The 18,031-nt window shown below is 38.0% G+C and overlaps 3 protein-coding genes and 1 long non-coding RNA gene across 4 annotated transcripts in view; 2 read left to right on the top strand and 2 right to left on the bottom strand.

The window, feature by feature from the left end:
* The window catches only part of grid1a (glutamate receptor, ionotropic, delta 1a), a 279,228-nt gene that overhangs the window by 120,301 nt on the left and 140,896 nt on the right, over window positions 1-18,031 (top strand). The window lies entirely within an intron of this gene.
* Window positions 1,977-7,235, top strand: LOC114571944 (uncharacterized). Its single transcript, XM_028603266.1, has 6 exons — window positions 1,977-2,303; window positions 2,723-3,393; window positions 3,550-3,595; window positions 4,374-4,465; window positions 6,584-6,694; window positions 7,163-7,235. Exons 1-6 carry the CDS (start codon window positions 2,277-2,279, stop codon window positions 7,170-7,172), a joined length of 957 nt encoding a protein of 318 aa, XP_028459067.1. The 5' UTR covers window positions 1,977-2,276; the 3' UTR covers window positions 7,173-7,235.
* Window positions 9,108-11,789, bottom strand: LOC114571946 (uncharacterized). The gene is made up of 5 exons (XM_028603267.1): window positions 11,568-11,789; window positions 11,238-11,363; window positions 10,952-11,092; window positions 10,397-10,520; window positions 9,108-9,911 (listed from the first exon to the last, which is right to left on the bottom strand). The coding sequence occupies exons 1-5, from the start codon at window positions 11,733-11,735 to the stop codon at window positions 9,694-9,696; spliced, it is 777 nt and encodes a 258-aa protein (XP_028459068.1). The 5' UTR covers window positions 11,736-11,789; the 3' UTR covers window positions 9,108-9,693.
* On the bottom strand, window positions 14,237-15,855 carry LOC114571947 (uncharacterized). The gene is made up of 4 exons (XR_003694718.1): window positions 15,767-15,855; window positions 14,647-14,860; window positions 14,481-14,556; window positions 14,237-14,249 (listed from the first exon to the last, which is right to left on the bottom strand). It is a non-coding gene; the product is annotated as an uncharacterized LOC114571947 (long non-coding RNA).

Genomic DNA, 18,031 nt, shown 5'->3' with positions numbered 1-18,031 from the left:
ACACACACACACACACACACACACACACACACACACACACTGGTTTAAAGCAAGTAGATTAGATTTTGTGTCAGGCTGAAAAACATGTTAAGATAATCTAGCAGGACAGTCAACAGCTCTGTCAATAACTCCTTGTCACTTAAAACCACTTGAAATTGATAATTTATTGAATTTGAAAATGAAGACAGAGATCAATGGTTGTTAGCTGTTTGAGGGTTTGACGATGATCAATTTGTGAAATAATTTAAATGAATTAGACACTTCTTTTTTTGAGAGATGTGAAAATGAGGGAAAACGCAAAGATTAAGAGCAAGGCTATTCTCTTCAGTATTGTATCCACACTGGTCCTTTTGATGAGGCTTTGTGTTTGGTTGTTATCAGTTCTGGCTTGTACAGTTTTAATCCTTGCCCAAAAAGACAGGGATTTCTTTTGTCTTTCTCCTTTTTATTTCTGAAAATGACACACTGATAGCTTACCTTTTTCTGCATCCCTACAACTTGTCAGCCTGAGCCAAGTGAGGTTTTTAAGGCTTCCTGATAAGAGAATGAAAAACTTTGAACCTGCTCATTACTGAAGAATCTCACCAACCAGGGCAGGCATCAAAGAATGCTCCAAATTGACTCCTTAATACCTCTGAATCTACACCAGCACGTCTCCCTGCCGTACTTTAGTTCATCCAAATTATTTACCTTACCTAACTAGAACTCCCTCTGCAGATGTCTTGGGCGTCACAGTGGCTCAGTGGTTAGCACTGCTGAGTACTAGGTTTGATCCCCGGTCCGGCCTTTCTGTGTGGAGTTTCCATGTTCGCGTGAGTTTCCTCTGGGTGCTCTAGTTTCTCCCACCACCAAAAAACGTGTTAGGTTAGTGCTCTTGTCAGTGCTCCAAGACCAAAAGGCACTGGCAAAAAGACGGGAGTGGTTGCCCGCTGCTTTATATATAAATACTGTTTTTAATGTAAAGGTCTTCAAAATAAATTTGTGAGCCAGATCCTCTGCAAACAAAATTCATGTTTGCCTTGTGGTGTTCTGTATTTCTTGTTAACAGCGAGGTTTTATAACAGCACCTCATTGATTCTGTTTGTTGTTTGCAGATTTGCTTCCTCATTAAACATTGCCTTTGCTATTGCATTCATGTCCACATAAGCATTCTGTTTTCCAAGTTGACTTACACTACATGCTCCCTCTTCTATTGTCTTTGGAGTCTGTTCATGTTGTAAAATATGTCAAAGCATCTCAAGGTTAATAACCCCTCCAAGTATTGTTCACAGAAGAAATATTTTTTTCTTAGCATAGCGAGAGTGAACCCTGCCGGGAGCATGATTCGGAAAATCCACTGGTGTTGTTTACAGCAAGTTTGAGCACTTCTCTGATCAACTGAAAAACTATTTACAGCACACTTACTCTTAAATGAGCTCTAAAATAACTGAACTTGTCACCAAGAAGACAATGTAGCATGACAGTTGCCAGTTGGTGTATTGCTTGTTGTTGCAAAGCACATGGTTAAACATTTTGCTGGTTAAGGACATATTTCAAAGCTCCTGTATGCACATGTTATTTTTCAGCATCTCAGCAGGCAAATGCAAGGCTTTAATTGATTCCTACATAATTAGTCACACATGAGAGTCACACAGAGACTATCAAATGTTTGACAATGTTGCAATAGAAACATTTGGGTTATGGAGCTAAAAGAGTCTCAATAAAGATAAATGCACACACTACATTCACACATGCACACACAGGATTCATACATGCACACACAGGATACACAAATGCGCACAAAATTCACAAATACACACAAAAAATTTAAAAAGCACAGAAGTTTCACAAATGCACAGAAAATTCACAAATGCACAGAAAATTCATAAATGCACAGAAAATTCATAAATGCACACACAATTCAGAAATGCAAACAAAATTTACAAATGCACACAAGATTCACAAATGCACAGGACAAGATTCACAAATGTATTTCTGATGCACACACAAATAAATCTTGATTTATAAACTGCTTGCGGTCTGTTAACTTCCCTGCATTTGTGTGTGAATTTTGAGACTCCCCTGACGTGGCTCGACTCACACACAAATGCCTTTTTTTAAACAGATCTGCAACCAATCAGATGGCTGCCTTATTTTAGCCAATCACAAGAACGCACCCCACGTGGGGGATTGTTTACTCATAAGCCAATCACGAACGCGTTCGCACAGCGCTACGTGCCTGTGGTGCGGGCTAGCGCTGTCACGGTGGAGTTCAGTCAGTTGGTTGAGCCCTCAATATGGCTTCTGGCAACGACAGGGGAGCGGTAAGTATAACTTAACGTGTTTAGTTAGTTATCTCCTTGTTATGAGATGTTGTTTAATTGTTAATGTTAACCGGTTTAATTGTGCAACTATCATCATAAGCTAGCGAGCTGAGCTAGCGAGCTACGCTAGCGCGTCTGCATGCTAATAGGGTCAGGCTAGTATCTTTCCATAAAGGTGAAATTTTTATGAATTAAGTGACTGTTTGACAGGGTCTGTCGCCCCAAGCCGAGGTAGCAGCTCGGGCTTTTGTGCGGTTATTGGCCCGGGAGCTGCGTTGTATGTGAAACCGGCATAAGATGAAGCTGAAGTTGGCCTCCAATTCACAGCTTGTGATTCTGTATTTAAGGGGAAAGCTAAGAAAACATTTACAGACAGCAAGTAAATAAAATTTAAATATCTATTTTTCTCTATCCTTTAGGAATCACTGAAGCGTGAAATCCTTCAGAGATTGCATGACCGACTGCTACACATCTTGGAGAGGCAGCCTCTCGACATGGAAGGGTTACATTTTGTTTGCCATCAGAATTTAGTTTTATTAAGTGCTCTGGATGACGCAGTGAATGTAGGAGAAGAATTACTGTCTGCACTTACAAATTTGAGTACTGTTATCCAACAGGAGATGGAGAATGAGCAGACATTTATAACACTGGATTTGCAGAAGGGCTTTAGTGGGCGTCCACGATTGACAACGTCAGTAGAGACCCTCACACATCTTCTAGAACTTGGGCTGCCATCAAAATGCATCGCTAGACTCCTTGGTGTGTCGAGAGCTACACTTTTTAGGCGGATGGCTGAAAATAATCTATCTATATCTGCCTCATACAGTGGCTGCAGTGACGATGAATTGGACTCATTGATCACAGGAATTAAGAGCACAATGCCAGATGCTGGGTGCAGAGTAGTCAAAGGTGCTCTACTTGCACAGGGACACAGAGTGCAATGGGACAGAGTGTATGCATCCATGCATCGCGTGGACAGTGTAGGTGTACTTTCCAGGATGACTCGTCTGAGATGTGTGGTGAGGAGGACGTACACAGTTCCTTACCCAAAGTACATGGTGCACATTGACACCAATCACAAGCTCATCAGGTATGTCTGTACACTATCTGTATCTGTTTAGTTCGTTTTTGTTTCTAGTTGTGTATCTGGCATTGTGTATATTGTATCACATCAACCAGAGTAATAGATCACAGAGTTATGTAGTGTGTTTTGGACTTACTACTTGTCTGATTTATTTTAATCTAGGTACAACTTTGTTATCTTTGGGGGAATAGATGGCTATTCAAGAAAGGTAAGAATTCCTTTCAAGGAAAAAGAACTGCAAAATGTTACTGACTGACCCCGTTTTAAGCATGGAAGATTTTTTTTTATTCTCATACGTTTTTAGTTTATTTTCTGTACAAACAGGTGGTGTTCCTTAGAAACAAATATATTTGACTTCAATTGTTTTCTGTCATCCAGCAGTGTAGCCTACCCCTAGGGTCATTCCATACCAACTCAGGAACCTCCTAATTCATAATTTGAAAAATTCATAATTTGAAAAAGTCAGAATTAGCCGGTCTTTGCAAATACGTGTAGGAAATGTCCTTATGGTCTCTTGGATGTTCATGACAAATGTAAAAATAAACAACTGGTTAGCCTTGGCATACACAGCATATTCCTAAGTCCTGTAGATTTTAATAGCCTTTTCACTTGAATGGTTTCAGAAAAGTCAATTACATGAACTTGACTTTGCAAAGTCGTATTGAACCTATTACGTATTATTCTGTTAACTTTGAGGGTGTACTTTTAACCTTTAACAATTTTCCTGTCAAGTTTACATCTGTTCCATTCAGCAGTTTTATCAGTGCTGAACTCTATTATGAACTGAACTAAAATTAACTGTTTTGATGATTTCTCATGTCATGAGATCCCATTATAAATTGAATGAGTCAATAGTTCTTACTGTTCCACCTGTCATTTAAGCATTGTTTTACCCCTTCAGAACTTTGTCAGCTGACTTATTTTACAGGGGAAAATAAATTCTTGACAGTATTGATGTATTATTCTATTTGTTATTGTATATGTAGATGATGTACCTCAAGGTAGCAGACAACAACCGATCTGATACACACCTGGCATTCTTCAATGAAGCTGTGAATGAGCATGGGTTTCCTCTGAGGTAGTGATGTTATTTAATTGTAATTATTATTTTTATTGCGTAAATTTGAGGCTACCCTCGAAACGGCTCCATCAGATGGAAAAAAAAAACACTCAAATATAGATAGCAGATATAGTAGTGCTTTGCAGTTGGTTAAAAGTAGCATAGTCTGAACACATGCTTGGACCTACAAGTGGACATAATCAGCATCACTAAATTGCATCTGAAACTTGTATAAGCTCATTAACTTGTATAAGCTCATTAGCACATCTATGTACTAACTATGTATGTGTTAAAGATGACATTACAGAATTCTCAATGGTCTTACTCTTTCACATGACATGGGCTACTTTTTAAATTGTTGTCTCTAACATGAATCAACTACAGTATGTTGTAACCTCACACATAGGCCTCCATGACAGTATTTTTCTTTCTTAAATAAGTTATCAGAAAAGCTACAACAATTGTCAATTGTTCCATAATCTAACTTGTACAATGGATATAGAAAAAGTTGAGAATCAAAAACAAATCAGCTGACCTTCAAAGTTGAGTGTTTTTAACTATTTTGAAATGTTTGCTACATTGGACAATTTAAGGAAAGCTACACTAAATAATAAACATAATTCAGAACATTCATTCAAAATTCTCCCCTTTTAAAACTACTGGTTTAAGAAATAAAAATGTTATTGTGTTATTTACTTAATATAAAGAGTAACAAACCAAAGCCCTTTAGTGAAAACTCAGAGTAAGTTAAGCCAGAGATGAGGGAAACTCTGGGTTTTCAGTTTCAGAGACCGAGATCACATAAACCTTAGGGGTTTCTCTCCTCCTGCAGAGCCTGAAGCAGTTGTCCGATATTTCCTTTTTTTGTCTATTTTTTTTTTTTTTTTTTAAAAACAAAGCTGCCCTAATTCTTTATAACACTGACTCTGTGGACATTAAGGCAGCTGTCAGGTCAACAGTTGCACTGAGACGCTTACTGTGAGCTACATTACTGCAGCAGCCTAATCACTGTTAAACTAATCTCTATAAAACTAATCAATGAACAGTAATCTTTCATATTGTAGATGCACTGATTCGAACATTCTTATCATAGTTATCATGTTGGATATGATACATGTGACATTTCTGAGTGAGGCTGGCAGTGGTGCAGCAGAAACAAATAAAAGTAATTTAAAAGTGAGATTTTCATTCTTAGCTGCATAGCCTGAATGTGTTGACAGCATTTCATAAAATACAAAATTTTATCAATTTAAAATAGAACTTTACAGTCAGTTTGAACCTAGACACCTCTTCCACTGAAAAAAAAATCATTAATAGGCTAACCTTCTGGGGCGGACTGTTACTTTACAATCTGTCTATGAGTAGGCTAAACTATGTCTAATGTGTTTGATTAGTATTTTTATGTTCAATTATTGCCACCTGCATTTTGTCCCTTCATATTACAAATTAATAAACAGGCCTTTAGCCTTTTTAAAATAAATGTAATGGGCTCTAGGAAAATTCCAGCTCTTTATCATTCATTAAGGAAAGTCCAGTCTTGTAAATGATGAATGAGCAACGCTGTATTAAAAACTACTAATGTTAACGTATTGATCCTCCACTCCTGCATTTTAACGTGAATAGCCTATCATGGTCCGCGTTGGCACACATTCATTTTTTTCCCACTCCACCCGATTTAAAATGGAGGCTCTGCCTTTCTTTATTTACCCATTGCCATGGTGAATCGTAGTATCGGGGCTCCAGTGATGATGTTTTTTTTTTTTATCCCCACACACGCGTTTTCATCAGGTTCAACATACTAAGACTTGACTGAACTAATTCTGATCAGCTGTTCTGGAACTTGGAGTTTCACATATCACTCAGTTTTTTAAGCCTGCTTTCTGAAACGGGGCCCAGTAATCTTGCTTATTTACCAGTTTAAGAAAGAAACAATTGAAGTTACTTATATTTCTCATTATACTTTGTGAGCAGCTACAGATCAATTATACTACATACAGTACATAGACCTGTCAGACAATATTGTATTACTAAATTATGCAAAAATGCAGGGAAATTTAAAGGATTCACGTATTATTTGTTGGCACTTCTGCATAATTGTGTCCTTGATGAGATCTAAAATTCATGTTTTATTTTCAGAGTGAGAGGAGATCACGGAGGAGAAAATGTGGGGATAGCGGAATTAATGTTCTCAGTTCGTGGAACTGACATTAACAGCTTCATTGCGGGGAAAAGCGTACACAATCAGCGGTGAGTTAAACTTAATTTTGGAAGCCTAAAGGTATTATTTATTAAGATGCCTACCATAAGCAATTGTAAGAACAGACAATATCCTCACCAAAAAAATCTACTGGCCATGATCGCAAATATAAAAAATAAAAAACTTTTAGAATTTAATTTATAGTATTAACTCCCATGTCAGTTGATTTCTATTAAAATGTATACAATAATCAATTTGAAACATGGCCATTTATTCAGTGGCTGGGGAAAAGTTAAGTTATTCAAAGGATCTTAAAGGACACATTATGAAAAATGTATTTTCCACTTTTTTTTTTTTTTCTTTGATACAGGATTGAGCGCCTCTGGCGTGATTTGTTCATGAGTGTTACAGGAGTGTATTACAATATCCTGCACTCTCTTGAGGACGAACACCTTCTTGACATCAGCAATGTCCTACACATATTCTGCTGCCACTATGTTTTCCTACCGCGCATTCAGGCAAGCCTAGATGTCTTCAGTGATGCGTGGGACAACCATCCCATCAGGACTGAGCAGAACCTGACACCAAATCAGTTGTGGCAGGTGGGCCAGGCCCTTAACCCCGTGCAGATCCTGATTCTGAGGTAAATAATGCTTAGTAATGTTGAGCCTAAATCAAAAAAGACAAATGCCAAAAAATGCAAGCAAGAATAGGATTGTTTGTGTGCACCTCTAGTGAAGTGACAAGAATCTGAGCATAGCCAGAGCCCTGTTTCAGAAAGCAGGCTTAACAAACTGAGCTTATCCCTGAGCTCTGAGTTCATGTTGTGTTTAAAGAAATTATGTAAAACCGACGATCAGCAGATAATGGAAAAACTCACGCCTATCCAACATAACTACCATATAAATGTTCCAATCAGTGCAACTACCATAAAGAAAGATTCGTTCATTGGTTTTATACAGATTAGTTTAGTGATTAGGCTACTACAGTAGGCCTAATTTTGCTGTTTCAGTGCAACTGTTGCCAACCTGACAGCTGCCTTAATGTCCACATAGTCAATGTTATAAAGGACAGTGTAGCCTAACGATTTTATTCTGTGCTGAAGAGAAATCCACGTTGTCCGGAGATTCTCTGTTATCGATGACATGTTACCGCTTTATTAATCATGAAGCGGTCATGCTCAAGATCATGTTAGGGTAAAAAAAAAAACTAACCGGGATTCCAATGTTTCTAAAGACGTATATGCGTTCAGATATGTGCTTTGATAGCGACATTATGAATGAGGAAAACTGCGTTTGTTCACAGCGTAAGTTGCGAGGGTTACTGATCTAGAGTTTATCTGATCTTGCTCTCTGAAACTGAAAACCCAGTTTCCCCTCATCTCAGGCTGAACACTGTTTTCACTAAACCCGCTTTCTGAAACAGGGCTCAGGTCTTTTTTTGGTCTTGAATATGTAATTACCTTCACATTTTAACAGTGATTCATTTTTCTATATGGTCTGAAATGATTACCTGTTTTTGTAGTGATATGGGCACAAGTGTAAATTTGTTCAATAACATTTAATATGCCTAATTTTTATACACACGTCTTTGTCAGGGAATACCCATCCCAGAGATTCAATGGGAGGAGAGTGGCTACACAAATGAGCCTCATTCCGGGGTCAATATCCCTGAACTGGACAGTCCTCTTTTGGATCTGGAAATGATGGCACTGCGAGACAACATGGATCCATTGCAGCAATCTGACTGTTTCGGGGCAGATATATACATCAACACTGTCCAATACGTTGAGAACTTAATTGAGGCAAGATAAGAGCTAGGGCTGCCACCTCTTAGTCGATTAGTCATTTTTTATGCTTATTCATGCTTTTTTTCATTACTTATTTCCAAGAAACTTCTGAGCACATTTATGGTAAACAAAAGATTCAAAGTGGTGCTTTTGCAGGATTAATTGTGGAGAAACTCCATTTTACAGATGTTTAATTAACTACATTTATATTGTGCTTTTCTAGTCTTAACCACCTCTCAAAGCGCACAGCTCTGTCAATTAAATCAACTAATCGATTAGTTGACAAAATCGTATGTTAGTCGTCTAAGAATTTCTTTAGTCGAGGACAGCCCTAATAAGAGCATGTGGCTCTCTTGGCACTTTCAGTGGCCTCCTGTGACTTGGACCAAAATTTCATGGAGCGTTGATTTAATAGTATGAAATGTATTTTTTTTACTTGCACTTTGCATGCTATGTGAATAAGACATGTTAATAAATAACTAATTTACGGTTTTAAAAATTCCTGTATTTTTTAACATTTGTCCCTGTAACGGTGGTGAAAACATTTTTGGAATTTGTCCAATATTGATTGAGAAGGCAATTTAAATGGCTACATGAACCAGGGCATAAAGAATAAGACCATACAAATGCTTGTTTAACACCTTTAATGTTGTTCAAGGAACATAAAATACTTGTGTAAATTTATCAAATGTAGCAGTACAGTTGTATTTACAACACATCACTGTAAAGGGATAACAAATTTAGACAAATTTGCTTTACAAAACCAACAGTGTTAGGTGTACACACGGTAATTTAGAACATTACTGTAAAAGGGCAACAGTAATATTTGAGAAACTGGTATCTACCTCAACATCTGAATGTATTAAACATGTACTAGCTGTATAAACTGTTCAATAATTACAACTAAATGTATATGGAAGTCTGAGCTTAATGAACTAGAGAGGCCAAGAAAGCTGCCACAGCTCTCAAAGAGATCTTTAAATGATCCAAGCTCATTGCACTGCAGAGGACATCACAAAAGAACACTAGCAGCTAGATTAAGAACATGAAAATCACTAAAAAGAACTTTAGAAAAAAAAACACAGGCTAAAGCCAATCACCAAACCAACTCAAAAGTATTTGACAGGTGAAGGTGGTGCCTGACAAGTAGAATATTCAAACTTTAGAACGTTAATGGTGCATAAATTAGCAGGAATTGCCCTTTTAAGTGACTCCATTTCAAAAGAGTGACTGAGTACAAGAAGTTGATGACATTTATACCTACACAAGTCCAAAGCCAGAACTTATGGAACTGAGGGCCATCATCAAGTCCTGGTGAAAAATCTTGTAGGTCTGGTAGTGGCTGGGGAGCTTCAACTTGAAGAAGCAGGTGAGAGCCACTGGATAAGTTGAGGTTACAACCTCAACATTGAGTTTTGTTGTTGGCAGTTCCCACCCCACCCAAAACTTCATCAGGTGACGCAGCACATCTGGTGGCGCTATGGATGAGAAAATTGTACACTTCCAAATATCAGTGCTGAACTTACTTTACAAAAGTAAAATCCTTGTAGTCTCTTCCTCTCCTAGTTTAGAACATCAAAAGGATTACTTTAAATGCTGCTGTAAATACTGTGGAATGTAAACAAAGTATGACGTTTAATTTACCAATTTTATGTGCATTTGTTTCTTTTCATCTCAGTGTGAGCTGGGCTTTACTGTTTCTGTCAAACATTCACATCTTCTATCCCTGTGCTGTTGTAAAGCACACAGCAGACAAAGGAGGAGGGACAGAAACATGACCATTTGACAATAAAACAGTAAACTAGCTCACACGGAGATAAAATGAAACACAAATGTACATAAAACGTGGTAAATATGAAGAACCACTTTATTATTGTAGCAACTGGGATTGTTATGAGGAAACAATTGTGTGAATTAAGAGGAGAATGAAAAATAAGGAAATAAAGACCATTTACAGTATTACCTTCCTCTATGAATTTTCTCAAAAATCCAGTGACAAGACTGATTTTCTCCAATGGAACAGTGTCGTCCTCATCCTCGTCGCTGTCAAAGTTAGGTTGTGGCCAGGTAATGTTCTGGATCACGGTCTACAAGGGATCAAATATAAACCTATCATGTCAGGAAACTTTTAATAAATGTTGCAAAGTGATCTCAAAATTGTAGTGATCTTTTTATGAATGAACAATCTATTTCTGTCACATAAGTAACAACTTTAACATGACTAAAATAAACCTTTCATTTTAGATGTCTGAGCTACAGAGCGCTGGAGGGGAGTAAAAAGTGTTTTGCAGTGAAAAAGTAGCTGCTTGCTCTCAATGGCTGGATGTGGATGTCGAGTTGGCCAACTTCTCCAGATATTTCTCATGCTAGATATCTGGCTGGTGTTGGCGATGTGTCGGGGTGCCATTTTGATGAGTCGTTGAGTAGTTCACACATAGCTGCCAAACGCCGATCGATCACTGACGATCGACAAGCTGCAAATTGGGCTAAAAATTGTGTAGTGTGAACTAGGCTTTACCTGTGGGTTAAGCTCCTCACTTGACTCCCTTGGGAAAATGAAGGGGTGGACATCTGGCCTATCAGAAAGAAGTGGCCAGATTCCTGTTTGTTTAAGGCCTTTCCGTATTTGTTTAATTGGCTGTTTAACACGGTGAAGTACCTGCAGACAGAATTGACAGGACAGAAGGTAACATTTACACAGAGGCACTATTTTATAGGAAAGAGACTGTAGGCACAGATGTAACATGAGTTACATGGCCAACCTCCAATATAAATACTAACAAGGTAATTTATAAAATAATTACTGCATGTGAAAGCAGTTCCTGGAACAGCCAGACACGATTGGTGGAGGTTGGAAATGGAAGATCCCAGGACAGGCAAAGATCAGTCACTTTGGTGTTTTCTTCTGCAGTAAGTTCACCATTCTTCAGCTAAAGCAGGTACACATTCACAAAAGGCAATCACCAGGCAATCCACAAAAAGGCAAAGTGTACAATAAAAATAAATAACATCTGGAGTAAATAACAGACATGAAAAGCTTTGGAAATCACAAAATGTCTCAGCACAGCCACGTGTGTGACATGAACAAAAATGTAGTAATTCATATAAATGCAATGCGTAACCAAGTTACTCACCAAACCAATTGTTTCACGATGGTCAATATCAGGACAGTCCTCCAGTGTCAGAGCTGCTGCTGCAGTGTCAATGCTCTCACCAGTCAATAGGGTCACCACAGGCAAACTGAGTCCAGAGAAGCTGAACCCACCATGCAGGAAAGAATGACCCATCATACGACCTGCCATCTCAAATAGGTTGCTTTCCCGCAGGATAACAGCTGCAGAGGGAACCCGATGGTCTTTTTCCCCTCAAAAGGGTTGTAGAAGCAGCAGAGCCTTAATATATAAAAAAAAAAAAAAAGTCAAGAAACATTGAGAATTAGGTTTAAAAACATGCTTGATCACAGTTAGACCCAAATCTGTCTTTGGAGGTTCATTTAGATTAAGTTAGAACATATTGTTTATTTAAAGTAGAGTTTACATGTCAATACTATTCCCTCATTTGATGACATTACACACACATATACAAACCTAAATTTATTCTGAAGCCAGTTTTCAATTTCTGCATGGCCATTGACAAAACATGTCTGTTGACACCATCACCCACTGCTGCATCTCCTTGGGGGAACATATTTGAGGTGAAAAGGACAATGACCAGATTATGTCAAGTAAACAGAGCATGGCTATTGTGCTAAAAGTTTCTACAACAATAAATACAGGGGGGTTAAGGGCCATGGACTCAATTCAATTCAGAGAATAACTACCTATAATGGAAAAAGAAGTTACATGCTTCATTAATACCTCTCAGCCTGCACTTGAATGGAGCTGCCCAGTTCACATTATTCTGCTTATAGAATGAAATGAATGCACTGTCCTGTTCTTCTTCTGCGTCAAACATGTCGAGTGATAGAGAGAGGCGTGGACTTTCAGAGTAACAGTTCAGTAAATCTTCTCTGAACAACTGGCATGCTTTTTGTGGGTCGACTTCAGTGGCCCAGGTTGAAGCTGTAATTTACCACAAAAAAAAGTTGTTGATGCAAAGTTGATATTGGTATATCTAATATCAACTTATTGCCAAAGCAAGAATAAATTTGTTTCAGCAGTGAAATTTTGAAATCCCTGCAGGTTAATGTAATATATCATGGGCAAGTACTTGAAATCAATATTCCTTTTTTAAAATCACTTGACAAAAGTTATTTTGACATCATTTTCAACAATGCAACACTAAAGCAGTAATTGTGCATAAATTACCTGCTGACGATTGTTGAACTGACGATTGTGGAACTGAGGGTCCTGGCAATTCTTCTCCCATTGGGGGACTGGCTGCTACGCTGGGTTGAGCACAGTTCATTCTTAGAACAGATCAAATAAATTATAATAAAAAAACATTGCTTGGAAGAATGGGAAACAGCCAAATCATGAGTGGTGATTATTTTAATCATTTACCATCTAGTTGGTCAGTGGTGCCAAATGTTCATATTAAAATGAAGACATGGAGTTAATATAGAAAACTAGGTTAACTAAATGTGATACAGAATTAATATGAATAAAAGAATTTGGTAATTGGGGTGCATCATTTTAATGACCAGTTATGTTTCAATATCACCACAGACATTAGGTAGGGACAAAGGTGTTGTCACTATTAGCAAGCTAACATTCCCTCAGAGGCAGCCAAAAACCAGTAGCTCCAGAAACACTTCAACACGTCATGTTTGTTTTTTTCCCCCCCATTTATGCAGAAAGGTGTTTCTCTGATAATTCTTAACGTGATACTCTAATGAAATGACACTCTTTACACATGTCATTCCTCATACTTAGAACATGTCATTATATTCTGATAATGTCTGACTATCAGTTACCTGAATCTATCAGACATCAACTTCCTACCTGTCACCACATGTGCTTGCATGAGATGGGAGAACATCAGCTGGGTATGATGCAAGACAGATTGGGCAGACCTGCAAAAAAAAAAAAAAGTCAATACTTTTCATACATGAAATTATTATAAGAATAGTGTCATGTTTTCTGCATCTTACAACCATGTTATATTCACAAGCGACAGGAAATATGCTATGATCAAAAATCAGATAAACAAAAAAAAAATTCTATTTGAGATGGGTTATGCCCAATCTATTTATATATCTGCAAGCATTACATTATTCTGTACTAAAACCTCTGCTTACTTACTTTATATGTTATGAATAAAAAAATAATGCTTTGTTACTAAATTCCAAAGCAACAGAAAAGACAACATCTATTACCGCCAAGGATTCATCCATGCCTATGGTAGATGTGACTGGCTGCTCAAGAACTGAACAATCTTCATCAAGACATGTCCCAGATTCACTCTCCTAAATAAATTAAAAAAAAGATATATAGATAGATAGATAGATAGATAGATAGATAGATATATATATATAATAAACAAATACTTAATACTTTGAAACAGTCATTTGAACAAACTAAAAGAGAAATGAGAGACATGTTGTAATAGAGCTTACAGTCAATGTGCCATTGCATTCCTCCACATGCAACGGCAACAGCTGCAAAGGCATTTGACTGCCACATGTAATGCATTTTGACTGTGGCATCTTGGCGAACTCTACTGAATCATATGAAAGTGGTTCAGTAGAAAGCTTCTCCTGTAGTGGAACTACAAATACTATGTTTTTCCCATTGTTAGATGCGGATTTAAGAAGCCTTGTGGAGTAACCCTCAGCGTCAGTTGGAATTGTGGACAGCTTACACGTCCGCTACCACCTATTTTAAAATGGAAAGTAGTAAGAGTTCTTTAAAACCTTGCAGTCTCACAATCATTAATATTAAAAGTTATATTTTGTCAGGCAAACAAGTCATAGTACTGCCCTATACAACTTGAATAGTGGTGTGAATAGTAATTCATCGCCAGACATCACATGACATATCTGAGGTTTTGAATTTGAAAAAATTTTAACTATAATTTTCTTAATTGGACATTTAGAAAAATTCTACCTGTAGACTTGAAAAACATCCAACCTCCTTGTAAGGTCTTCAGTTTAGGAAATTCCTCCTCAAGTAGAGCTACAATCTTTAAAAAAATGAAAGGATTCACTATTCTGCAAATGATTAACATTTTTAATCATTTGCCATTTTACAATATTATATACTATATGATTACCTCATCGTGTTTCAAGTGGTCTGGTATACTTAGCATCCTCTTCCCAAGGCCAGCATGGGCAAGTTCTAGCTCTTCTGAGGCCTTTGGTGTGAACTGACTGGGTTCCGAAAGGACATACATATGAAAGTCTGTCCTTTTCACAATGCAAGGGGCAGGGGTCGAGAATCGTCGTTTTCCTCTTGGCTGATCAGTATTAAACATACTCGGGAACTGCCTGATGTGGGAAAGACAAAAAGATTTGTAGGGAAACCAGATATTTTTTGTTTCATTTACCTACTTTTCAAAAATTTAAATAATGTCTCAATAAAAGTATAAAATACACTAACGCTATTCATTACTGTTCCAGACACCAATATTAAATGTGTCAGAAGAATATTACTCACTGTCAGTAAAGTGAACATGTGTCACTTAATAGACAATACATGACGCTTTATCTATGTACCAAAAACTTTGGTGGACTGATTAATCTTTTCTTAAGCATCAAATGTCCATTTTTATGTGAATTTCTGCTTTAGCAACATTCTTCACCTAAAAATTCATGCCAGTTAAGCTAATTGAAATGAAAAGTTTGGGACAAGCCCAGCACCTGCATGGAACAACCCCCCGCCCCAACCCAGAATAAAATTAGTTTTGGAGTTCAGATTCCCAACCCTACCAGACAAAGGGCAATAAGAACAGTTAGATGGGGTACTATGGCACCTCTTTATACTTTACTAGCAAATGTAGAAATAAGTTAAATGGATCACCTTCTCATAGCCTGTCTCACCCTAGCATCGTTAACCGGCAGAGGAGCACTGCCTCCAGCCCTGACTGCTGTACTCTCTCTCGGTGCGTTTGGGGCCGAGGACAGCTCCCGGGCCAATAATTGCACAAAAGCCCGAGCTGCTACCTCGGCTTGGGGCGACAGACCCTGTCAAACAGTCACTTAATTCATAAAAATTTCACCTTTATGGAAAGATACTAGCCTGACCCTATTAGCATGCAGACGCGCTAGCGTAGCTCGCTAGCTCAGCTCGCTAGCTTATGATGATAGTTGCACAATTAAACCGGTTAACATTAACAATTAAACAACATCTCATAACAAGGAGATAACTAACTAAACACGTTAAGTTATACTTACCGCTCCCCTGTCGTTGCCAGAAGCCATATTGAGGGCTCAACCAACTGACTGAACTCCACCGTGACCGCGCTAGCCCGCACCACAGGCACGTAGCGCTGTGCAAACGCGTTCGTGATTGGCTTATGAGTAAACAATCCCCCACGTGGGGGGCGTTCTTGTGATTGGCTAAAATAAGGCAGTGTGAATCTTGTCCTGTGCATTTGTGAATCTTGTGTGCATTTGTAAATTTTGTTTGCATTTCTGAATTGTGTGTGCATTTATGAATTTTCTGTGCATTTATGAATTTTCTGTGCATTTGTGAATTTTCTGTGCATTTGTGAAACTTCTGTGCTTTTTAAATTTTTTGTGTGTATTTGTGAATTTTGTGCGCATTTGTGTATCCTGTGTGTGCATGTATGAATCCTGTGTGTGCATGTGTGAATGTAGTGTGTGCATTTATCTTTATTGAGACTCTTTTAGCTCCATAGAGCTGAATAAATTGATTGCTAGGTATACTGTAGGCCAATCACTTTTATTTCATTGGGCCTAATGTGGTAAAAAAACACTGTTTAATCACTGAGACAGTTGTTATTTTGTTATAAGTATTAAAAGGGACTTTTGTACTACAGCTTGATTTGAAGGCCTGTTGCCCTGTTGATTACAATAAATAGGTCTAATAATTATGTTTATTGTGTTTGCCTGTTCAGTACTGTTCATATTTACATTTAAAAAGCAGACATAAAAGTAACTTAAAAGTTAATTTCCCTAGTAACTAATTACTTTGGTATACAGTAATTGGTAAAATAATTCAATTACTTTTAAAAGAAGTAACTAGTAACTGTAACTAATTACTAATTTTCAGTAACTTGCCCAACACTGAACAACACATTGCTATTTTTTTCAAAATTTGTGTCCGTAAAGATTTTAAACAAACAAGGTATAATTAGTGATTGGTTGGTGGAATTATTTTTTACCTTTGGACAGAGCCAGGCTGTCCCCCTTGCTTTCAGTCTTTATGCTTAGCTAAGCTAACTGTCTCCTGGCTGTAGCTTCATATTTAATGGACAGATATGAGTGGTATTTATCTCATCTCAACTCAACTCTCAGCTGGAAAATGAATATGCATATCCCAAAAGATAGAACTATTACTTTTAGCTTTAATCTACATTAAGTGTGATATATATATATATATATGCCCCCTGTAAATGGCATACGCTTCAGTATATCCTACTGATACTGTAATTGTATGGCACATTCTCTGTTTTAGTTCATTAAAGTTTTTTTTGGGGCCAGGACCCATTAGAAAATGATGACCATAAGAAACTACAGTAGATTGATGTTCCTTCTGCCAGTGCAGTATTCAAGAGCTCATTAGGTTTCCCTGGGCCTGCCAGCAGAGTCTTGAAGCATTTGTTTTGACCTAGCAAATTAAAATGTCTGTTCTTATCAATGCCCTCGGGGCTAGAGGGAAGGAGAGAGAGAGATGTCTCTGCCTGTCCTTGTCAGGTCACCAGTCTGTCTTCCATCGCTCGAGTAACCGCAAACCTGCTGTCAGACTAAAGAGCACTTACCCTCGGTGTGTGTTTGTAAGTGGGTGTGCACCAGTGTTTGTGTGTGTGTGTGTGTGTGTGTGTGTGTGTGTTGTGTGAGAGTTAAAGACGAGGGGGGACAACATTTTTATGTGCAAATAGAAGCTTGGCATTTCCTATGACTGTCATATAATTTATAATTTCAAATTCTCCGCCTTTACCTGAGAAACGAAGGACAACACATTCACGTTAGGGAAGTCACTCCCTTGCCCCAGGACATACCCCCCTATTTCTCTGGCATGAGACTGTACAGGTTGGGACTTGAATCTGGAGAGGTGACTTCTATGTACTGTACAGTTTCAAATAGTATGGCTGACACTATGTTATTTTTAGATTTAGGCCTATTCCTGTTTTTGCCCACTTGCATACACTTTCACTGCCAGTAAACTGGCTGTCTTGTCTTCCCCCTAACATTTTGTGTGTTTGTGTGTGTTCTGTTCGTTTGGGGCGGCAGCAGGGCTCCTAATGAGAATGTATGGCTCTTGGTGCAGACTGCCATAGGCTGCCGTACTGCAGAAATGCATGCAGTTTCACTCACAGTTCTCTCTCTCTCTCTCTCTCTCTCTCTCTCTCTCTCTCTCTCTCTCTCTCTCTCTCTCTCTCTCTCTCTCTCTACTGAGTGTCTCCTTTTTCTTCTCTCACTCTAGGCTTTTTCTGTCAATTCCTTTTTCTACTGAGTTGTAATCTTTGTTTCTTC

This window comes from Perca flavescens, chromosome 17 (assembly GCF_004354835.1).
Source record: "Perca flavescens isolate YP-PL-M2 chromosome 17, PFLA_1.0, whole genome shotgun sequence".
Lineage (NCBI taxonomy): Eukaryota > Metazoa > Chordata > Actinopteri > Perciformes > Percidae > Perca > Perca flavescens.
This window is presented reverse-complemented; position numbering and strand designations above follow the sequence as displayed.